Source organism: Triticum aestivum, chromosome 2B, assembly GCF_018294505.1.
Source record: "Triticum aestivum cultivar Chinese Spring chromosome 2B, IWGSC CS RefSeq v2.1, whole genome shotgun sequence".
NCBI lineage: Eukaryota > Viridiplantae > Streptophyta > Magnoliopsida > Poales > Poaceae > Triticum > Triticum aestivum.
In genome coordinates, this window is record NC_057798.1 from 703,638,227 (window position 1) to 703,663,135 (window position 24,909).

At 47.3% G+C, this 24,909-nt stretch overlaps 2 protein-coding genes across 2 annotated transcripts; one reads left to right on the forward strand and one right to left on the reverse strand.

Annotated features, from left to right (window-relative positions):
• Positions 1-5,802: 5,802 nt before the first annotated feature.
• Positions 5,803-6,400, forward strand: LOC123042198 (nucleolin-like). Its single transcript, XM_044464702.1, has 2 exons — positions 5,803-5,874; positions 5,969-6,400. The coding sequence occupies exons 1-2, from the start codon at positions 5,803-5,805 to the stop codon at positions 6,398-6,400; spliced, it is 504 nt and encodes a 167-aa protein (XP_044320637.1).
• A 4,699-nt stretch (positions 6,401-11,099) lies between these two features.
• LOC123042199 (uncharacterized) lies at positions 11,100-13,895 on the reverse strand. The gene is made up of 2 exons (XM_044464703.1): positions 12,496-13,895; positions 11,100-11,722 (listed from the first exon to the last, which is right to left on the reverse strand). The coding sequence occupies exons 1-2, from the start codon at positions 12,922-12,924 to the stop codon at positions 11,357-11,359; spliced, it is 795 nt and encodes a 264-aa protein (XP_044320638.1). The 5' UTR covers positions 12,925-13,895; the 3' UTR covers positions 11,100-11,356.
• Positions 13,896-24,909: the final 11,014 nt, after the last annotated feature.

The following is a 24,909-nucleotide window of genomic DNA, read 5'->3' on the forward strand; positions in this document are numbered from 1 at the left end:
TCTGCTCAAATCATCTTGTGAAGGTCAGAAAATAATGATACCCGCCGTGAGCTTCAATATTCATTGAACCACATACATCAGTATGTATGATTTCCAACAAATCAGTTGCTCGCTCCATAGTTCTGGAGAACAGCGTTTTAGTCATCTTGCCCATGAGGCATGGTTCGCAAGTACCAAGTGATTCATAATTGGGTGATTCCAAAAGTCCATCAGTATGGAGTTTCTTCATGCGCTTTACACCAATATAACCTAAACGGCAGTGCCACAAATAAGTTGCACTATCATTATCAACTCTACATCTTTTGGTTTCAACATTATGAATATGTGTGTCACTACTATCGAGATTTAATAAAAATAGACCACTCTTCATGGGTGCATGACCATAAAAGATATTACTCATATAAATAGAACAACCATTATTCTCAGATTTAAATAAATAACCGTCTCGCATCAAACAAGATCGAGATATAATGTTCATGCTTAATGCTGGCACCAAATAACAAATATTCAGGTCTAAAACTAATCCCAAAGGTAGATGTAGAGGTAGCGTGCCGACTGCGATCACATCGACTTTGGAACCATTTCCCACGCGCATCATCACCTCGTCCTTAGCCAATCTTCGCTTAATCCATAGTCCCTGTTTCGAGTTGCAAATATTAGCAACAGAACCAGTATCAAATACCCAGGTGCTACTGGGAGCATTAGTAAGGTACACATTAATAACATGTATATCACATATACAATTGTTCACCTTGCCATCCTTCTTATCCGCCAAATACTTGGGGCAGTTCCACTTCCAGTGTCCAGTCTGCTTGCAGTAGAAGCACTCAGTCTCAGGCTTAGGACCAGATTTGGGTTTCTTCTCTTGAGCAGCAACTTGTTTGCTGTTTTTCTTGAAGTTCCCCTTCTTCTTCCCTTTACCCTTTTTCTTGAAACTGGTGGTCTTATTGACCATCAACACTTGATGCTCCTTCTTGATTTCTACCTCCGCAGCCTTTAGCATTGCGAAGAGCTCGGGAACAGTCTTGTCCATCCCTTGCATATTATAGTTCATCACGAAGCTCTTGTAGCTTGGTGGCAGTGATTGAAGAATTCTGTCAATGACACTATCATTAGGAAGATTAACTCCCAGTTGAATCAAGTGATTATTATACCCAGACATTTTGAGTATATGTTCACTGATAGAACTATTCTCCTCCATCTTACAGCTATAGAACTTATTGGAGACTTCATATCTCTCAGTCCGGGCATTTGCTTGAAATATTAACTTCAACTCCTAGAACATCTCATATGCTCCATGACGTTCAAAACATCATTGAAGTCCCGGTTCTAAGCCGTAAAGCATGGCACACTGAACTATCGAGTAGTCATCAGCTTTGCTCTGCCAGATGTTCTTAACGTCGTCAGTTGCATCTGCAGCAGGCCTGGCACCCAGCGGTGCTTCGAGGACGTAATTCTTCTGTGCAGCAATGAGGATAATCCTCAAGTTACGGAACCAGTCCATGTAATTGCTACCATCATATTTCAACTTAGCTTTCTCAAGGAACACATTAAAATTCAACGAAACAATAGCACGAGCCATCTATCTACAACAAACATAGATAAGCAAAATACTATCAGGTACTAAGTTCATGATAAATTTAAGTTCAATTAATCACATTACTAAAGAACTCCCACTTAGACAGACATCTCTCTAGTCATCTAAGTGATCACGTGATCCAAATCAACTAAACCATGTCCGGTCATCACATGAGATGGAGTAGTTTTCAATGGTGAACATCACTATGTTGATCATATCTACTATATGATTCACGTTCGACCTTTCGGTATCCGTGTTCCGAGGCCACATCTGTATATGCTAGGCTCGTCAAGTTTAACCTGAGTATTCCGCGTGTGCAACTATTTTGCACCCGTTGTATTTGAATGTAGAGCCTCAGCACGAAGAACTTTCGCAACGGTGCATACTCAGGTAGAACACTTCTTGATAATTAGTTAGAGATCATCTTAAAATGCTACCGTCAATCAAAGCAAGATAAGATGCATAAAGGATAAACATCACATGCAATCAATATAAGTGATATGATATGGCCATCATCATCTTATGCTTGTGATCTCCATCTCCGAAGCACCGTCGTGATCACCATTGTCAACAGCGCAACACCTTGATCTCCATCGTAGCATCGTTGTCGTTACGCCATCTATTGCTTCTACGACTATCGCTACCGCTTAGTGATAAAGTAAAGCAATTACAGGGTGTTTGCATTTCATACAATAAAGCGACAACCATATGGCTCCTGCCAGTTGCCGATAACTTCGGTTACAAAACATGATCATCTCATACAATAAAATATAGCATCACGTCTTGACCATATCACAACCCAACATGCCCTGCAAAAACAAGTTAGACGTCCTCTACTTTGTTGTTGCAAATTTTACGTGGCTGCTACGGGCTGAGCAAGAACCGTTCTTACCTACACACACTGTTCAAGAGATCGGCGATTAAATCAGTTAACGGGCCAGTTAATCGCTACTCCCTAGGTGGCCGACTCGAATAGTGCCTATTCGTGGTGTTAACTGCCCAAGCCAATTAACTGGTCTGTCAGGCCGAGTAATCGGTTGTCAGACCGATTAGTTGCCATGACCAGTTAACTGTTGGAAGCAAAAGCCCAATATTTTGGCCCGCTCAGCCCCCTCCGGCTCCTAAATTAGCTAGGTTTTGGCTCCTGCCGCCCCTCCCACTCCTTTTCCCATCCAGCCCCGATCTGGCTGGCGGCTGGCAGGTCCTCGCCGGCGCCCGGACGAGTAGCTCCGCCGCTGCATGCTGCAGTAGCCCCGCCGCTAGCCTACCTGCTCCTCCTTCCCATCCATCGGCTGGACTCCTTCACCCGTGGGCTCCTCCCAATCTCTCGTCCCAGTAGCTGGTTGCCATCTGCTCCCGACTGCCTGCTCCCTTCGCTGCCGACCTGCTCCTCCATGGCTTCACCAGTGAGCAAGGTAACATCTTCTTCCCCTCTCAGCCTCTGTAGCCGTTGTGGTCTGATACATCTTTAATTCAATTTCCAATTTCATACAGCCATACATTGAGATGTGTGAGTGTGATCACTGATCAATATGTATGACAGTATGAGTCGTGATGATCTATTTGGGGAGTAGTTGTAATGTAAGTATGTAACTACTTAAGATTAGTAGATGGATGGGTTGTTCCAACTAAATTCTGTGGACATTCACAGATTCACGCCAATTACAATAAATTAGTAGACGGATGGATGGCTTGATGTATGCCTATCTATTATAGTAATAATTGATGTATTGGTTAAAATGTTAATGCAGAAGCACTCCAATTATAGCAATGCACTAATAATCCATGGATATTCTGCTTAGGGTATATTAAATATTAATTGTGGGATGATCTGTACATTAAAAACTCGTTGTTTAGCAAGTTAGGTGTAGGTTATATTAATTTTGGGCGGATCTGTACGTGCAATAGTTGTCTAGCTGGGATTTCTTATGCTACTGTAACATACTCAAAAGTCTTAACAAATCTGATTTTCTATGGTATGATCTGTAGACTGTAGATTAATTATTTAATACTACAGATCGCTCATTGATACTTATTATGTTTGCTCATTCAATATATTTGTAGGGGTCTACGGTTGCCTCTACCGGTGCAAGTTCTCATACTCTCAAAAGAAATTCAGATGACATGGGGTGGGAGTTTGCAACCTTGATCAATCCTTTAGATCTACAACGAGTGAAGTGCAAGTTGTGTGGAAAGGAGATGGGTGGAGGCGTCAATAGGATGAAGCAACATATTGGGCAGGTAAAGGGAAGCGTGACAAGTTGCAATGTAGCCACACCAGATCAGCAGAAAAGGTGTAAGGATGCTTATGAGGCACCACAAAAGAAGAAGAAGCTGAAAGAAAAACATGATGAAGAAGTACGTGCTGAGGTTGTCATTCAAGTTGATGATGACAATAACGAGGAAGAGCTTCATGCAATTGGAGAAGGTGAAGCTCGCAAGTCAGGGCCTATTGATAAATATGTGATGCCAATTGATCCTTCCATCCCATTGAAGAAGTTCCAGCAGAACATAAATGATGCAATTGACAAGGAGAAAGCTTACATGGTAGGGCAATATTTGGCTAGATGGATGTACAAGAAAAATATTCCTTTCAATGCTGTCAATGATGATGACTTCAAGCAGTTTTGTGAAGCCCTTGGTCGATTTGGTCCTAAATGGAAGCCACCTTCCCAATATATGCTCCGAGAGAAGATGTTGCTGCAAGAGGTGGAAAGAACAAAGGATTTGATGAAGCCACATGAGCTTGAGAGGGTGGAAACCGGGTGCTCTATCATGACCGATGCTTGGACCGACAAGAAAAGAAGAAGTATAATGAATTTGTGCGTGCATTGCAAGTTAGGGACCGCCTTTCTTGAATCAAAGGAGGCGTCGGCTGATGCACACACAAGTCTATACATCTTCAATTATGTAGTTGAGTGCATTGAGAAAATTGGTATGATTCTTGAAGTCTCAAGTTTACTTTCATTCATTGATTTTCATAATGTTGTAGGTCCTGATTTTGAGATTTTCCATCTTGTAGGTGCTGAAAATGTTGTGCAAGTGGTCACAGACAATGCTTCCAACAACATGGGAGCAAAGGAGATGCTGAAAGGAAAATGGCCAAAAATCTTTTGGAGCTCATGTGCAACTCACACCCTCAATTTGATGGTAGAAGCAATTGGGAAGCTGAAGCAATTTGGCCCTACAATCATCAAAGCTAAGCAAATGACAATTTTTCTTTATGCACATCATAAAACATTGTCCTTGATGAGGTCTTTCACGAAAAAAGAGACATTGTTAGACCGGGGGTGACACGATTTGCTTCGGCATTTCTTACGTTGCAAAGTTTGGTTTCTAAAAAGAAAGAACTAAGGGCAATGGTTTGTAGTGATGAATGGGAAGCATGCAAGCACACGAAAACGGTGAAAGGAAAGGCGGCCAACGCCACAATAATGAGTAGGGGCTTTTGGAAAAATGTATCACTTTGCATCAAGGTATGTTTATGGGGGTTGTTTGCATCTAGTCATATGTTGGGGTGTTCGCATCTATGTATTTCTACATTGGGGCTGTTTGCATCTTGTCAAGTAGTCATAGTTGTAGTTGTAACTTGTGCATTTCTAATGGTGGGGCTGTTTGCACGTGCTTATATGACTCATTTGATCATTTTTATGTTACCTTGCAAGGTTTTTGAGCCATTGGTGAAGGTGCTTCGGTTGGCTGATGGGGATGGTCCATCTATGGCTTCTATGTATGGAGAACTAATAAGTGCAAAAAGGGAAATCAAGGTTGCTGTTGAAAATTTAGAAAAAGACTATTTGGTGATCACTAATGCCATGAATACCAAGATGAGTGGGAGGCTGGATTCTCCATTGCACATGGCAGCATACATCTTGAATCCCAAATATAGTTATGCTGACCCGAGCATCTTTACAGATGTGGAGGTAGTGGCTGCGCTTATGGAAGTCATGGAGACATTTTATTATGATGATGACATCAAGCAAAATAAGGTGTTTAACATTGACTTCACCAAGTTTAAAAAGAAAGAGGGTATGTTTGGGAAGGTGGCTGCATTGAAAGCAATGGAGAATAACAATTTCGATGCCGGTAAGCATGTTCTCAAAGCAAAAAAACTTATTATAACATTTCTGAAATTATGGGCTGATTGCATGTTATTTCACTTGTCTCAAATTGTAGCTGATTGGTGGTCAACTTATGGATTACAAACTCCTACATTGCAACACATGGCCATAAGGATACTCAACTTGACCACAAGTTCATCCAGATGCGAAAGAAATTGGAGCACTTTTGAAATGGTAACTCTTAGACTTCTAACAATTAGTCAAATCTGGATATTGTTCTCACAATTTGTCAAATCTGAATAATGAGGCTTCCATTTTCATTTTGTAGGTAGATGCAAAGAGGAGAAATAAACTAGATGTGGCCCGTAGGGACAATCTAGTTTATATCCAATTCAATGGAAGGATGATTGATAAAAGAAAGAAGTTATCCTCTTCTAGTGATGTTCTTCTTGGTGAAGATGCGTCACGAGCACAAGATTGGATATGTGAAGAGGCATACATTGATGATGAGTTTGATCCCACTACGGGGGTGCCATACAACATCATTGATGAAGCAGTAGGGGAAAGCGAACCTACAGAGCTTCGTAGGAGTGCACGAGTTAGAGAACTCCATGAAGTTGAAGAATACGTTGAGGATGATGATGATGAATCTGATCATGCGGTAGATATGGAGGAGGATGATATTGATTACGAGTCCGATGATGATGGGGTGATGGCAACCAAAGATGATGATGAGGAGGAGGAGCCCCCGCAGCCTTGAGCCATTCGTCGCAAACTTATTTTGCTTGCTATTTGTGTGCCCGAACCTTATGTTCTTAATCCTTATTACCTTGATACCTATTTCTATGTGTGTGGCCGAACCTTGTTAGCATGTTACTTATTTGGCTATTTCTATCTATATAGCTGAACTTATTTGGACCTTGTTACCTATTCGTCTTGTGAACCTTATTATGAATTATATTCGGTATTTCCTATTTGTGTGGCTGCTATTTATCTTTGCATGTGGATGCATATTGTGTGGCTGCCATTTATATAATACATGTTGGATTGCATACTGTACTGTGTGGTTGCATATTAATCTTGATATGTCAGATGCATATTATTTGTTATTTCCTATATCCGGGTTAACAATTTTACCTCTTGTGATCTTGTTTATGATTTTTATCTTTCATATACCTATAGTACCATATTTTTCTATATCATATAGCTAGCCTAGGAGCATGGGAGTGTGGTACAATACATAATTTTTTTTGAATATACATTGCTAAATTCCTATTTAATCTACCGATTAATGTTCGACCGGTTAATCCAGTTAATAGGCCGATTTACCGATTAATCCTTACTCCCAAGCCGATCGAGCAGTTACCAGTTACCGAGTTCCTCAACATTGCCTACGCATCAAAACCACAACGATAGTTTGTCAAGTTAGTGTTGTTTTAACCTTCGCAACGACCGGGCGTAGCCACACTCGGTTCAACTAAAGTTGGAGAAACAGACACCCGCCAGCCACCTGTGTGCAAAGCACGTCGGTAGAACCAGTCTCGCGTAAGCGTACGCGTAATGTCGGTCCGGGCCGCTTCATCCAACAATATCGCCGAACCAAAGTATGACATGATGGTAAGCAGTATGACTTGTATCACGCACAACTCACTTGTGTTCTACTCGTGCATATAACATCTACGCATAAAACAAGGCTCAGATGCCACTGTTGGGGAACGTAGCAATTTCAACAAAAAAAATCCTACGCACACGCAAGATCATGGTGATGCATAGCAACGAGAGGGGAGAGTGTTGTCCACGTACCCTCGTAGACCGAAAGCGGAAGCGTTAGAACAACGCGCTTGATGTAGTCGTACGTCTTCACGGCCCGACCGATCAAGCACTGAAACTACGACACCTCCGAGTTCTAGCACACGTTCAGCTCGATGACGATCCCCGTACTCCGATCCAGCAGAATGTCGGGGAAGAGTTTCGTCAGCATGACGGCGTGGTGACGATCTTGATGTTCTACCGTCCCAGGGCTTCGCCTAAGCATCGCTACAATATTATCGAGGAGGACTATGGTGGAGGGGGGCACGGCACATGGCTAAGAGATCAAGAGATCAATTGTTGTGTCTAGAGGTGCCCCATGCCCCCGTATATAAAGGAGCAAGGGGGAGGGGGCGCGCCAAGGGGAGTCCTACTCCCACCGGGAGTAGGACTCCCTCCTTCCTTGTTGGAGTAGGAGAAGGGGGAAAGAGGAGGGAGAGAGAGGAAGGAAAGGGGGGCGCCGCCCCCCTCTCCTTGTCCTATTCAGACTAGGGGGGAGGGGCGCGCGGTCCAGCCCTTGCCTCCTCTCCTCTTCTCCACTAAGGCCCATGTAGGCCCATTAAGCCCCCGGGGGGTTCCGGTAACCTCTCGGTACTCCGGTAAAATCCCGATTTCACCCGGAACACTTCCGACATCCAAATATAGGCTTCCAATATATCAATCTTCATGTCTCAACCATTTCGAGACTCCTCGTCATGTCCGTAATCACATTCGGGACTCCGAACAAACTTCGGTACATCAAAACTCATAAACTCATAATATAACTGTCATCGAAACCTTAAGCGTGCGGACCCTACGGGTTCGAGAACTATGTAGACATGATCGAGAACCGTTTCCAATCAATAACCAATAGCGGAACCTGGATACTCATATTGGCTCCTACATATTCTACGAAGATCTTTATCGATCAAACCGCATAACAACATACGTTGTTCCCTTTGTCATCGGTATGTTACTTGTCCGAGATTTGATCGTCGGTATCTCAATACCTAGTTCAATCTCGTTAGCGGCAAGTCTCTTTACTCATTACGTAATGCATCATTTCGTAACTAACTCATTAGCTACATTGCTTGCAAGGCTTATAGTGATGTGCATTACCGAGAGGGCCCAGAGATACCTCTCCGACAATCGGAGTGACAAAACCTAATCTCGAAATATGCGAACTCAACATGTACCTTTGGAGACACCTGTAGAGCTCCTTTATAATCACCCAGTTACGTTGTGACGTTTGGTAGCACACAAAATGTTCCTCCGGTAAACAGGAGTTGCATAATCTCATAGTTGTAGGAACATGTATAAGTCATGAAGAAAGCAATAGCAACATACTAAACGATCAAGTGCTAAGCTAACGGAATGGGTCGTGTCAATCACATCATTCTCCTAATGATGTGATCCCGTTAATCAAATGACAACTCATGTCTATGGTTTGGAAACATAACCATCTTTGATTAATGAGCTAGTCAAGTAGAGGCATACTAGTGACTTTAAGTTTGTCTATGTATTCACACATGTATCATGTTTCCGGTTAATACAATTCTAGCATGAATAATAAACATTTATCATGATATAAGGAAATAAATAATAACTTTATTATTGCCTCTAGGGCATATTTCCTTCACGGTTCATGGCACGAACTGGTAGTAAAGGTTCAACATGAACCGACACTAATGCATAGCCATTCGAACCGGGACTAATGGTCCCATTAGTACCGGGCCAAAATCGAACCGGGAGTAATGTGTCTCACATAAGATCCTTTTTCTACTAGTGCTCATCTTCAGCCCTAAAAAAATAGTCTCAACTTTGCCCCTCTTCCGGTGCCCTTATAGAAATACCCCTCCGTGTCGTTTCCGTCCGGTCAAAGGGGTTTGACCTTCAGATGGACGTTTTTTGGACATTTTTACCCCTGGTAAAGAAAATAAAGAAAACAAAACGAAAGGAAGAAAAAAGATAGAGTGAAACTTACCTCCCGACGGCCCATATAGCCAGCCCAGCCCACCAACGTAGCCAGTCGCCTTCAAGCTTGTGCTAGGACTGTCTCCGAGAGATGCCACTCAACGTCCGCGTAGCCACCGGCTAGGCCCTGTCAAACCACCATGTCCAAGAGCTCTGCGAGGACGCCATCTACCTCACCACCGACGGGTTTGATCTACGAGGCTGAAATCAACCAAACCGTCGCCGTCTTCGTCTCCTGCACCGAGCGATGTTGTCGCTCGATTCGTCAATGTGCTCCTGGCATCTCCAGGAGGCTAATTAGCCTCTCAGCCTGCACGCCGTTGCCTTGTAGAGTCATCGTCGTCGCGTCCCAGCTGTTGCAGCAGCTTAGGTGCCGCCAGCTCACCTTCGTCCACCCCGCGACCTCCTGTTTGCGTCCCCTGGATGCGCACGAGCTCCGGGTTCACCCTGGTAGCCTCATCCTCCGCTCCCGTGGCCTGCCATGCAGACTCCGCCATGTGGTTTGGTCGTCAGTGATGACCGTGCCTGGATGTGCCATTGACAAGTGGGCCCGACAGGTCAGGAGAGAGAGAGACTTTCTAGGGTGGGGTCCACTTGTAAGAGAGTGAGGTTTTTTCCCAAGGGTAGGTCCCACATGTCATTGGCATATGCATACAAGGGCAACTATGTCCAGAAAACGTCCATCTGATGGTCAAACCACTTTGAACGGATGAAAACGGCACTGAGGGGTATTTCCATAGGGCACCAGATGGAAGAGAGGTAAACTTGAGCACTGTTTTTTTAAGGGTAAAGATGAGACCCGGCGGAAATTAGGGAAAAAAAGGAAATATCCCCTTTTTTTTAATGCGTGAATATTTTTTAAATTCTTGAACTATATCAAATCTATCAGAAAGGATGTACTCATTTTTCTTTCGAGTCACTGGCTGCTAGTTTTTTTCGGAGGAACGAATGGAAAAAAACTAGTGATGTGAGTGAGCACTATCGGTTAGTGTGCTTAAACAACTCAGTTCACTATTTCTCTCATCTAACAGACTTTCAGGGAAAATCCCCTGATAAGTTTCCCCTGAAAATACCCTAACATCGACTATGTCTGTTAGGTTTTCACAAAGCACCCAACATCAACTGCTACAAGCATGCTGCTGTCAGCTATGCGCGTGCTACCGCAAACTACTCGATGCTACAGCCGACGCTCGAGGACGACATGCCGCTGCAAGCCCGTGCCTGGGGACGGTGTGCTGCTGCATGGGCGCCGATACTGCAAAGCCATGTTGTCGTGTCCATCCGGACCACAGCAGCGGCCACGTTGCAGAAGCAGCGCCTCGTCGCCCTGTAGCAGCGCCGCACAACACGGTTGGCGGTCACCGTCCTGCTTGCGGCTGACAAGCTGCTCGTTCAGCTCAGAATTGCAACATGACTGATATTGCGGCCGGATTGCAACATGACTGATGTTGCGGTCAGATTGCCACGTCACCTATGTTGCAGCAGCTGGCAGGTGTGGCCGCTTGATCACATTCAGCCAATGGTTCTCGACCCTGCCGATCTTTGTCAACAATCAGCCGGCAGGTGGATAGTACATTAATCTTTTGGTCATTTTGTATAAAAAAGCAACGCGGTTATGATTTCACATTACAAGCATCACGGTGTAAGGAAAATTTAAGGAAGTTACCATATTACAGTTATTTTGCAACAGAGAATGGCCACACGCCTCAATATGATCTTCAAACTCGCTCGCACATAGATGCACTTCTAAAAGAAAATGGAAAGATAAGCTGACGAAAGCTAACGTACATAAATGCACTTCTAGAAAAAGTCTCCTGCCAACCAGTCATACCGAATACTGATGATGGTCACAACCATCAGTGTTTATTCAGAAACCTGGCACCATCATCACAGAACCTAAAACCTGAAGTACCAATGCAAGAAAAACTGACTTGCTCCTGATGGATAGGCTTATTCAGCTAGCGCAGAAACCTCTCCATAACTTTCCCTTGCACATTTTCCACCAGCTCTCTGTTTTGATCTTCTGTCTGTAGAATTCCCAGTCTGCGAGTTCAGGGTCTGCACCCGCCCTCAAGACACGATCTCTCACAGTTCTTAACAGTTCATCTAAAGCCATGATTTTCCTCACAAGTGAGTTCTTCTCGTCCTCAATGTCAATGCAAAGGGAGAAGGCCTCTATCTCTGCAACATTTGCGTCGCCATCCTTGATCAAAGCTTCTTTATATGATCGTAATGCTTTTATAAGGACAGACGAATCCTTTCCTGTGATCTCAGAACCATCTTCGACAGTGTTTCCAGTAACCTCAGATTTTGAATCCTCCTATGACAAAAAGGAAATTCCGTGTAAATAAAAATGCAAGTTTTTGTGCAGAGAAAATATGTGCAAGGCAATAGATTCTGGCGATTCTAATCATTTTATCTAGCTTTTACAGAAGCAATGAAAGTGAGATAAATTACTGATACACCACTGCCATCTAGAACCTTTAAAATCTACTGTTATTATAATACGAAAGCAATTGAAAAAGTAAAAGTTAAGATTTGATGTAATTAACAACGGTTATTAATCAGATTTGAGTGTCTTAATTACAAATCAAACTAACATAATGGAATAAAAAAATAATGGTAAGACTTTATGGAGTTAATGAGTGGTGAATGTTTAATTGGATTTAACACCCCTAATTAGAATCCTCACGAAAAAACACCCCTAACTAGAAATCTTTGGATACAAACACAAGGCGACATATGTTTTTCCTAGAGTGCAATATCTATAGGACACAAACTCCTCTATCCAATTGTAATAATCTTAACATTATATTTATTTATTGAAGAATAGAAAAAGTGTTCAGACTTAATAAAAGAAAATGAATGTTTAAGATTCGATGATTAAAAACACATCCATTCTTGGGTTCAAGAGATTAAGGCAAAGAGTTGAATAACACTGCTAGGTCCTATACTACGAGTTACTTTGACTAAAACCGATAGCATATCTTTATAGCAATATAATCATACATCATTGGATACAATTTATGGACCAAACATAAGAGGGAATCCTTAATTAGCACCATGATCACACACAAGAATAGGCTGCCTTACCGAGATGTATTTCATAAAAGGAGGCCAGACCGAGTAGGGATGGACCGGGAAGACAGGCCGCTTTCTATTTTTAAGATGCTGCTTCAGCTCCGCTGTTTCCAGAGACAAGGACAGGAACCACTCAGGGGATTTGAACTGATGCACGTAATTTCTCCATGGGCGAATTGCAAAGTACAAAAAGCCATTGAAAACCGTCATAAGCCGCACTGAGATTGTATCTTTCACTGAACAGTTGGTGACATCCATAAAGCGAGTGTACAACGGGAACGTCTTGTGCAACACAAATCTCTCGATACCGTCATCGCTGGCTGTCCAGATCCAAAGGCTAAACGTGCATTCCTTCTCATTTACGATACAGAGCTTCCCATCGTTGATCTGACCAATCTGAAATGTTTGACGTGCCTTTCTCAAGGGCAGCGGCAGATCCATTCGAGAGAACTAATATGTGTCTGTGTTGAGCACGAAAATGTACTCGCGGATAGCCATCCCGTTAATGGACTCGCATTGCCAACATATAAACCCATCCAGCACGGTGCTAGCTGTGCTCCTGAAGCCCTGAGGCAGCAGCGTCGCGATCTCCGGGAAAAGCTGCCACTCCAGGGTGTCCGATGAGAAGACAGCGACGCGTGCGCAAGGCCGTGAGTAGTCGTGACGGGCACATACCACACGGGAGGGCCTCTGATCATCTTCGGAGGAGAATGTGTGGAACCAAAGGATGGTGCCATCGGGCATGTCGTGGTGCTCCTTGGGCCGGAGAAACAGTGCCATCATTTGGGGGTTGTACCAAACTCCCTGCTTGCTGCTCCGGTGTTTGATGGCGATGGAGCCGTTGTAGGCAATCGAAGGATCGGAGAAATTGACCACCCACTCGGAACTGTCATCGTCTTGGAGGGGAGTGAATCTGGCGGAGGGGCGCCCTAAGGCCCGGAATGGGAAGGCAGTTATTGTGTGTGAGAGGAATCGAGGGAGGAGCGGGGCCGCGTGGAGCGCGATGAAGCGGCGGCGGAAGGCGCGGGACGAGCGGACAGCGCCGAGGAAGGCGTGGCAGGTGAAGGCGGCAGAGGCGAGGCTGGGGAGGTCGGGAAGGCGGATGAAGATCTCTTGGAGCTGGTCGTCGCCGAGGTCACTTATGGTGGTGGGAGCGGGTGATATAGGGTGTTCCGGCAGCGGCGACGATGGGTGGGAAGCCATGGCTGATCGGCCGAGCTCAAGCGCCGCTTGGAAGAGGAGTTTGGAGTTGGACTTTGAAATGGAAGTGGTTGCTGGAGTAGAGTAGGAGTCGACGAGAGAAGAGATTACGGTTTGTGTTAGCGAGATAGAGGGAAAGGAGATAAACTTCCGGCGGCGGCGACGACGGGTGTGCAACCATCGCTGACCAAGCCACCGCATGTATAGCTACCACGTCACACCCTCCTCCCTGCTCGTGCGGTGTGCTCAGTTTGGCTGCTTGTATTGCAGTGCCTCCACTAAATAAGCCCATGTACTGGTGAGAGTTACACGTGAGAGCCTATAAAACAGAACACGACATATACGCGGGCAGGTGCGGCAGAGAGCGCGGGGGCACTGCGTGTTGGGGGAGAGACCCGCGGGGGAGGGGGATAATGCTATACTTACAAAAGGATACAAGCTTTTACATAAAGGTGGGTTTTAATTGAAAATTAAGGGGGAGAATGGGCCCACTGATGAGGATACAGACCTAGGGTAGGGTCATAGGCCTGACCTATACGTCCTGCCCAAGGTCACTATCCAAAAAGGCAAGAAGGTCAAGAGACTTCATGAGACCCCCGGTCAAAGGTGTCGAGTGCAATCCACTCAACATCATGTCACTCGGAAGTCTCCCTACCTACTGTCACTCGACTAACAAGAGAATCACCCGACCTCTCGAAGACTAGGAGTCACTCAGCGTGCAACGGACACACATTCACCCCATAGTCTTTAAGGTCATTAATAGCACTTAAGGTTGGCGTTATCAGTAACGCCACCACTTTATGTATATTAAGTCCCTTGTAATGGAGGGCGGGAGAGGTCTTGGCGAACTCTATATAAGCCACCCTCCTCTGGCACAAGGGTTCGCACCACCCTATATCACACACATCATCCAATTGACCGCCTCCGGGCACCGAGACGTAGGGTTGTTACTTCCACCGTGAAGGGTCTGAACTCGTAAATCTCGTGTGTACACCTTCGCCATAGCTAAGATCTTGCCTCTCCATACCTACCCCCCTTTCTACTGTCAGTCATGGAACCACGACAGTTGGCGCCCACCTTGGGGCAGGTGTCTTAGCGACTTATTGGTGAAGTTGCAAGTTTTTCCGATCATCATCATGGTTTCCGGTGGCAAGTTGGCTGAGGGGCGGGAGATCCGTCTCGGCGCACTCGTTTTCGTCCCCGACGACTCGGCGTGGCTTCAGGAAGCTCCGCTTGACGTTGAGGCGCTCCTTGTCCGAGGGGCGACGCACTTCCGCGCGTGCGTTCGCGGCGTCCTTCTTCGGCAGCCGTCGACCTAGTGTCAGTCGGCTCCGATGGTATCTTCCCTCCTCGCTGTCCGCCGCCGCAAGCGATCCGGTCGATCGCGGCTTCAGCGGTAGGTGAAGCATGTGGTGGCTCGGCGTTCAGCCACCCATCAAGTCGCGGCAATCGAGCCTGACGAAACCCTCCACGGCCTGTTCGATCTGTCGACTGGCTCCGCGGAGACCGCATCCGAATGAGACAGCAGCGACCCTGCGGCAGAAGTCTTGATGGTCGACGGACCCCACAGTCCGCCTGGTTTTCGCCGTGAGGACGGCAAAGACAGTGGCGGTGATCCGTCACGTGTCCACGAGGAATACCGACCCGAACCCCTCTCTTCGCAGCAGAGAGAAGAACTTCATCGCTGCAACATGGATGCACTCCACACGCCCATTGTTGGAGAAACCCCTGAGGCTCGGGCCTTGGAGGAGGTGCGCCTAGCCAATTTGGCTGAGCGCACTCGACTGGATAACCTTCAGCGCGCTCTCGACGAGCGTGCTTAGGAACAGATCCACGAGTCCAGTCGACGACAACTTTTTCCACCTCCACCTAAGGTATACCGTACTTCGATTCAGAACCTCGCAGCTGCGGCCCGAATAGCAGAGTCGATTCAGCCTTCCTAGTCGGAGGCTGGCAGAGGGCTGATGCAGATCCGGGCCTTGCTCCGAGCAGTGGGGGAGCAGAACACTGCAGTGTCTCAGTCGCGGAATAGGATTCACAGCAGATCCGTAGTAGCGGATACGGTCCAGTCGGCCCATAGCCCGAGATCGCCCCCGCGGCGTGAAGGCTGTGGACAGTATGATCGTCAGTTCGACCGCGAAAATCGTCGTCGAGTGCCTACGCCTCCTCCGAGGAGTGCGTCGTACGGGCCTCGGCAGAACAATGACAGGCGCTGTCACAGTGGCGAGCACAGGGCTCCGATCGACCCAAGAGAGCCAGGCTTCGATGCGAGATCCATTCTCGTTCAAGGCTTGGTCGACCGGAAGAGAGCACATAGAGAAGATCTTGGCAGAGATCGTCCGAGTGGCAGCAGATTGCATGTTTCGGGCCCAGAGTGTTTCAGCAGAGCCATCAGGGCAGCAATAATTCCTCCCAACTTCAGGTTGGTAACCGGAGTTAGTAAGTTCACTGGAGAATCCAAACCCGAAACCTGGCTTGAGGATTAATTACCGAGTGGCTGTGCAGATTGGAGGCGGAAACGATGAGATAGCGATGACGCATCTCCCTCTTATGTTGGAAGGGTCGACCCGAGCGTGGTTGACTCAGTTGACTCCAGGCAGTATACACAGTTGGGAAGAGTTAGCTCGAGTGTTCATAAGAACTTTTGAGGGCACGTGCAAGCGACCAACAGGGTTGCCCGAGTTGCAGCATTGTGTGCAGAAGCCGAATGAGACTTTGAGGGAATTCATTCAGAGGTGGACCACTTTGCATCACACCGTTGAGAATGTATCATAGCACTAGGCAGTGTGCGCTTTCAAGGAAGGCATCAAGTACCGAGTGTTAGTTCTGAAATTCGGTCGGACTGGAGATATGACTCTGACCCGGATGATGGAGATAGCCACCCGGTATGCTAACGGAGAAGAAGAGGATCGACTCCGTAGCGGGAAGAGTAAACCAGTCGGCCAAGAGGTCGGTGGGGGTGGCTCCAGTCGGAAACAGAAGCGTAAGGCCGAACCAGCGGCACCCGGAGAGAATGCAGCAGTGGCTCAAGGAAAGTTTAAGGGAAAGCCTAAGGGGCCCTGGCCACCTAAGAAGGTAAAGGATCAAGCAGGAAATGATGTGCTGGATTTGCCGTGTCACATCCACACGAAGAAGGATGAAGAAGGTAATCTGATTTACCCAAAGCATACCACTCGACAATGTCGACTCCTGATCCAACAGTTTTGAGAGAAATAACCCAATGAGAAGGAGAAAGAGTCTGACAGAGATGAGGACGAAGAGGAAGATGATGGTTATCCCAAGGTCAATTCCACTCTCATGATTTTTGCTGATGTTGAGAGTAAGAGTCGGTTGAAGGTTATCAACAGAGAGGTGAATATGGTTGCTCCAGCGACGACGACCACGTACCTGAAATGGTCCCAGACAGCCATCACATTCGACCAGTCAGACCTTCCTGCTTGTGTAGCCACCCCCGGGAGGCAAGCGCTGGTGGTCGACCCAATGGTCGATGGCACTCGACTAACTAAAGTGCTGATGGATGGTGGTAGCGGTCAGAATATCCTGTATGCTGAAACCTTGAAGGGGATGTGCATCCCGATGTCCAAGCTTAGCGAGAGCAATATGAGCTTCCATGGTGTTATCCTCAGAAAGAAAGCAGAATCACTCGGCCAGATCGCTCTTGACATGGTTTTCGGTGATTCCAAGCATTACCATAAAGAAAAGTTGACATTTGAAGTCGTGGATTTCCAGATTGCTTATCATGCCATTCTGGGGAGGCCAGCATATGCCCGTTTCATGGCTTGACCGTGTTATGTGATCACAGTCACTGGCAATTGGCAGAAGGCAGAGGAATGTTTCCAGAAAGGTTCCAAAATCGCCGATGCACAGATGGCAGCGGTTGAATTCCAAGAGTATCAAAAGAGTGCAGATCCGAGTGATTTGCTTCGAGCCAAGAAGCCTGCTACAGACTCTGCATTTCAGTCGACCAGTGAAACGAAGCCGATCCCATATTCACCCGACTGATCCCAATGCTGCACCGACTCATATATCAATAACACTCGACAACAAATAGGAAGAAGCGCTCATCCAGTTCCTCCGTGAGAACTGGGACATCTTTGCATGGAAACCCTCTGACATGCCAGGTGTACCAAGAGAACTGGCTGAGCACCGTTTGCGTGTCGACCCCAAGGTAAAACCCGTCAAAGAGCACCTTCGGTGGTCCGCCGTGCAGAAGAGAAAAGCAATTGGCAAAGAAGTGGCTCGACTGTTGGCAGCAGAGTTCATCCGTGAAATCTATCACTCCGAGTGGTGCCAATGTAGTCATGGTCCCTAAGAAGGATGATTCACTTCGTATGTGCATTGATTTCAAGCATATCAATCGGGCCTACCCAAAAGATCACTCCCCTCTCCCTCGCATAGATCAGATTGTTGACTCGACTGCGGGGTGTGAGCTCTTGTCTTTCTTAGATGCATATTCCGGGTATCATCAGATCCGACTGTATGGTCCCGACGAAATAAAAACAGCCTTCATCATCCCATTCGGGTGCTTTTGTTATGTCACCATGCCATTTGGTCTTAAAAATGCTGGAGCCACATTCATGAGAATGATTAGAAGTGCCTGCTCACTCAAATCAGTCGGAATGTGGAAGCATAAATGGATGACATTGTGGTCAAGTCTCGCAAAGGTTCTGACCTATTGACTGACCTTGCAGAAACCTTTGCCAACCTAAGAAGGTATGATATCAAGCTTAATCCGTCAAAATGCACATTCGGAGTTCCAGGTTGAAAGTTGCTCGGTTTTCTCATTTCCGAACGAGGGATCGACGCCAATCCAGAAAAAGTTGATACCATTCTCCGAATGAAATGCCCCGTGCGAGTGCATGACGTTCAGAAGCTGACTGGTTGTTTGGCCGCCTTGAGTCGATTCATTTCTCATCTCGGTGAAAAGGCCTTGGATCTTTACCGACTGATGAAGAAATTTGATAAGTTCGAGTGGACTGAGGAAGCTAATGCAGCGTTTGCAGAGCTCAAAGCCCTGCTTTCCACCCAGTCGGTGCTCGCTGTGCCAATCAGCAAAGAGCCTTTACTGCTTTACATTGCAGCCACTAGACAAGTTGTCATTACAGTACTCACGGTCGAGCGAGACGAGGAAGGAAAATCTTACAAGGTTCAACACCCAGTTTATTATCTCTCTGAAGTTTTTACTCCATCCAAGCAACGATATCCGCATTATCAGAAGCTTGTCTATTGAATATACATGACCATGAAGAAGGTTGCACATTATTTCTCTGATCACTCCATTCACTACAAAAAAAGACACATCCATGACATTTTGGGCCAAACGAATTCTTTTTCTATCATACATATGACACTTCTATGACGATAATTGTGACAGAACCCGGTATCATCATAGATGTGGTGGGCTCCTACTTCTATGCCAAAAAATCATGACAGAAAATGGGCTTTTTGTCCTGGGCGGGCCGGAGACGCAGTTGCATGACATTCTTTGGGCCGTCCATGACAGAAAAAACCGTGGTAGAAGCAAGGGGTAGGAAAATTTCGGGGAGTTGCTAGTTACAGTGGGAGGTCGGGGGCCGAGCGATGCGAGTTTCTCTCGTACACGTACACGCGTGTGTGCAAGGCGTTGGCTCTAACTAAAACCGAGCGAGGCGTTGGGCCCTAACTGAACCCGAGTGATTGCACTGCAAGCTACGCGTTACTAAACCCGAGCGATCGATCAATGGCTGTTAACTGAACCCGATGGAGCGATTCCTTCGCTACTGCTGCTAACTGAAGCTGATCAATTGGATGAACAGTGAGCGTTGCGGGGGGGGGGGGGGGTTGGATGAACAGTGAGCGGTGGCGTTGCCTCTGGATGAACAGGAACCCGTGGTGTGGAGGGCTGAATGAACAGTAGATGGTGGAGGGGTGGTTGAACAGGACCCCGTGGTGTGGAAGGCTGGATGAACAATAGATGGTGGAGGGGTGCCCGTGGAGGGGTGGTTGAACAGTAGCCGGTGGAGTAGCGCGCGATGGAGGCTGGATGAACAGGATCCCGTGGAGGCTGGAGGAGGTCGACGGTGGAGATGAACAGTATCCCGTGGAGTCCCATTTTGCGGTATGCCACACCCCTCCCGATGAATAGGACCCCCGTTTCGACCGTAGGAGGTCTGTTTCCTCCGTTTTGCGGTACTCCACACCCCTCCCGATCAACAGGACCCCCGTTTCGACCGTAGGAGGTCCGTTTCGTCCATTTTGCGGTATGACACACCCCTCCCGATCAACAGGACCCCCGTTTCGACCGTAGGAGGTCTATTTCCTCTGTTTTGCGGTACGCCACACCCCTCCCGATCAATAGGACCCCGTTCCGAACGTGGCTGGTGAAACACAAGGCCGTTTCCTCCGTTCTGCGGTACGCCAGGTCTCGTTTCCATCGCCTGTTGCATCCAAGCCGGTTGGCTCCCATGCGTTCCGTTGCCTCCCGATGAACACGACACATTCTGTTGCCTCCCCATGAACACGACGCATTCCGTTGCCTCCCCATGAACACGATGCATTCCGTTGCCTCCCCATGAACACTACGCATTCCGTTGCCTCCCCATGAACACGACGCATTCCGTTGCCTCCCCATGAACACGAGCCCTCGCCGTATGTATGCGCGACTAGGCGTTCGAGACCCCGCCCGTATGTACACATACGTGGCCGTATTTTCTTTCTTGCACCCTGGCCGCTGTACGTACGTGTACATGCTACGTGCGCGCCTCTACTACGACACGTGTGCGCCTCTACATCGACCAGTATGTACGTACACATTCATGATCAGGATGACAACGCTACATACGCTTCGACCAGGTGGGTCCCGACTGTCAGGCACTTCCTTGCTTGCGAAGATGTAGCTGGTGGGTCCCAGCAGTCAGGGGGCGAATCATTTTGGTTTTTTTTGCCCGGACGCACTTCCTTGCGTGCGAAGGTGTAGCTGCTGGGTCCCAGCAGTCAAGGGGGCGAATCATTTTTTTGGCCTAGACGCACTTCCTTGCGTGCGAAGGTGTAGCTGCTGGATCCCAGTAGTCAAGGGGGCGAATCGTTTTTTTGCTCGGACGCACTTCTTTTCGTGCGAAGGTGTAGCTGGTGGGTCCCAGCAGTCGGGGGGCGAATCGTTTTTTTTCGGACGCACTTCCTTGCGCGCGAAGATGTAGCTGGTGGGTCCCAGCAGTCAGGAGGGCGGATCGTTTTTTTTCTCGGACGCACTTCCTTGCGTGCGAAGATGTAGCTCGTGGGTCCCAGTAGTCAGGGGGCGAATCATTTTTTTCGTGAAATACGGTGGCCCATCCGGTGTGTCCCCGCTGTCAGGTGGAGGAATAATTATTTTGCGCGTAATAAGGAGGCACTTCCTTGCGGCTGCCGTGGACCCAGATGTCAGCCTCTCCACATACAATCCACGTCCGATGGAAGTCGTTCCTTGACCACGTTGACCACGCCGCGTCAAGAGCACCACGGCGGTGGACGATGGCGAGGCCTAGGAAGGGGACGACGCGGAGCCGGGGAAGACGTGGCAGTGGATGCACACGCGGAGAGTAGTATGAGGGTTCACTGGTTCGGCTGCGCTGGCATCGCTGCAGAATAACAGGGGGTGTGGGTGAGTGGAGGGATGGCCTGGCCAGCGGTGGGACTAGTAGGGGCCGGTGAGGCCTCCGCGGTGGCACAGCCAACCACGGGAGGCAGGAGCAGGCTGCCATGGGAGGCTGGAGCAAGAAGACCAGAGGTTGAAGAAGCACGATGACCGTTGGATGGACATTGTACGGTCATTGCAGCTAGAATCGTTTATATTGACTAAGTTGACAAAGCCCTTGGTACGTCAACTTAGTAGGCCCACAGGTCAGCTTCCGAAACGGTGCGCCCCAGATGTCAGGGGGAGGAATAATTTTTTGGGCGGGTGAAGCTAGAATATCCGAGATTGAAGAAGAAGCACGGCATCCGTTGGGTGGACATCCAACGGCCACTTCTGCTAGAACCGTGTGTTGACTATAAGTTGACAAAGCCTTGCATACGCGTCAATTCTGTTTTTCAGGGGACGCGTCAACTTAGTAAGGCCAGAAGTGTGTGGCAGAGAACTTATAGCCCATTTGAGTTTTGTAAGAATGTGTAGCCCATTTTTGAATTCTAATGGAATTTACTACAGCCCATTTACAGTTTGTTAAAAGTACAGCCCATTTCAACCAACCGTTCAAAATAGAATTCAATAAATTTCCCACATTTGATGGGATCCAAATATTTTTATCCCGAAATTTCTAGTCAGATTAAATACAATTTTAGTATAAATTTATATTACGTAAAAATCCAACGAAACATTGCGCTCGCAACAATTAATGAAATTAAAATTTTCAATATCCAAAAATAATATTTTATAAAGTAATCACTATTTGGTGCATTTTTTATAGTTACTACCCAATTTTTATAATTACATCCCATTTATTATTTCTTAAAGCCCATTTTCTTGTTAAGCCTAATGCATCCCTCCTAGGAAAGATTTGCAGCCCAGCAGGGCGGAGATTAACAACTTGACCTTGCATGGATATTCCTAAAAAAAATATAGCTGGGCTAGCCATTTTCAGCTTGAAAAAAAATTAATACCTGGGCTGGATATCTGGCCTGGGCTAGACGGGCCACAGCCCGCCCAGTTAATACCTGCAGCGATGTTTTCGTTGTTGTTCAGAGGAGAAAAATTAATATCTGGGGTAAACATCGAAAAACTCTATAGTGCTCACACCTCAAAAACACAAATACTGCTTGAGCTGCTTGGTCCCAGCTGTCGGCCGCTTCTTGTGCAATTCTCTCATTTATTGACTACTCCCTCCTTTCCGGTTTATAATGCTCAATTCAAAAATCTCACCAATCAAGGTAGATGGCGAGTGGTGGAATACTTTTTGTAGTTTTGCAAAAGCACCTAACTAATGCTCTTGTTATCCTCAAAAAATTATGTTTATCAATGCATTAGTTCACAATGCATGCATGCATAAAGTACATGCATTGGTCAATTTTCTCTTAATACTTGCATGCAATGATTTAATGCACCTTGGAATCTGAACATGTGATGGAAAACAACCAAATTGAGCCTTATAAAATGAAAAAACTAAAATTTTGAGATAAGCCCTATAAACCGAAAAGGAGGGAGTACATAGGTTGACAATGGTGTAGGACCGTGATGTCAGGAAACCTGGATGAAGCAAAATAAATTTTATATATATATATATATATATATATATATATATATATATATATATATATATATATATATATAAGGAGGCACTTGCGTACGTGAGGCTATGGACCTGGTGGGTCCCCATTGTCATCCTATCCAAGTAAAGTCATCTCCTCGCCCGCGCGTGCTTTCCGCCCGAAACAGTCAGCACCGGCCGCCCTGCTTCCCGATGCAGGCGATTGATCCGCCTTCAAACGACACAAGTGCCGTCCGTCTGTCCATCTGCCGCACACATTAATGATATGCGGTTGCCGAGGCGGCTACTCCGCCGCAACACGTCCGTCCCTCCGCCCGCCCACCATTGATATATAAACTGCTGCACCGGCCATAGCCGCAGTCATCTGCATCCGTTCCCTTTCTCCTGTCCACACCACTACTGCCCACCATGGCTTCCTCGCGCTCCAGCGCTCTTCGGGACGGGCGGACGACGGACCACAAGCAAATGGCAGCCATTGATGCCGACCAGCTGGCCGGCAGGCAGCCGGAGGACGACGACGTCCCAATGGAGAACATGGTAGTCGACGATCCGGCGCCAACTTTTAGGGAACGTAGCAGAAAATAAAAAAATTCTACGCATCACCAAGATCAATCTATGGAGTCATCTAGCAACGAGAGAGAGGAGTGCATCTACATACCCTTGTAGATCGTGAGCGGAAGCGTTCAAGAGAACGGGGTTGATGGAGTCGTACTCGTCGTGATCCAAATCACCGATGATCCTAGCGCCGCACGGACGGCACCTCCGTGTTCAACACACGTACGGTTGGGGAAGACGTCTCCTCCTTCTTGATCCAGCAAGGGGGAAGGAGAGGTTGATGGAGATCCAGTAGCACGGCAGCATGGTGGTGGAAGCAGCGGTGATCTCCGCAAGGCTTCGCCAAGCTCAGCGAGAGGGAGAGGTGTTACGAGGGGAGAGGGAGGCGCCAGGAGCTTGGGTGCGCAGCCCTCCCTCCCCCCTCTTTATATAGGGGCCCTGGGGGGGTGCCGGCCCCCAAGAGATCCAATCTCAAGGGGGGGCGGCGGCCAAGGGGGTACTTTCCCCCCAAGTCAAGTGGGCTCCCCCCCCACCCCTAGGGTTTCCAACCATAGGCGCAAGGGGAGGCCCAAGGGGGGCGCACCAGCCCACCAGGGGCTGGTTCGCTTCCCACTTCAGCCCATGGGGCCCTCCGGGATAGGTGGCCCCACTCGATGGACCCCCGGGACCCTTCCGGTTGTCCCGGTACAATACCGGTGACCCCCAAAACTTTCCCGGTGGCCGAAACTGGACTTCCTATATATAAATCTTCACCTCCGGACCATTCCGGAACTCCTCGTGACGTCTGGGATCTCATCCGAGACTCCGAAAAACTTTCGGGTTACCGCATACTAATATCTCTACAACCCTAGCGTCACCGAACCATAAGTGTGTAGACCCTACGGGTTCGGGAGACACGCAGACATGACCGAGACGACTCTCCGGTCAATAACCAACAGCGGGATCTGGATACCCATGTTGGCTCCCACATGTTTCATGATGATCTCATCGAATGAACCACGATGTCGAGGATTCAAGTAATCCCGTATACAATTCCATCTGTCAATCGGTACGTTACTTGCCCGAGATTAGATCGTCGGTATCCCAATACCTCGTTCAAGCTCGTTACCGGCAAGTCACTTTACTCGTACCGTAATGCATGATCCCGTGATCAACTACTTGGTCACATTGAGCTCATTATGATGATGCATTACGGAGTGGGCCCAGAGATACCTCTCCATCATACGGAGTGACAAATCCCACTCTCGATCTATGTCAACCCAACAGACACTTTCGGAGATACCTGTAGTATACCTTTATAGCCACCCAGTTACGTTGTGACGTTTGGTACACCCAAAGCACTCTTACGGTATCCGGGAGTTACACGATCTCATGGTCTAAGGAAATGATACTTGACATTAGAAAAGCTCTAGCAAAACGAACTACACGATCTTGTGCTATGCTTAGGATTGGGTCT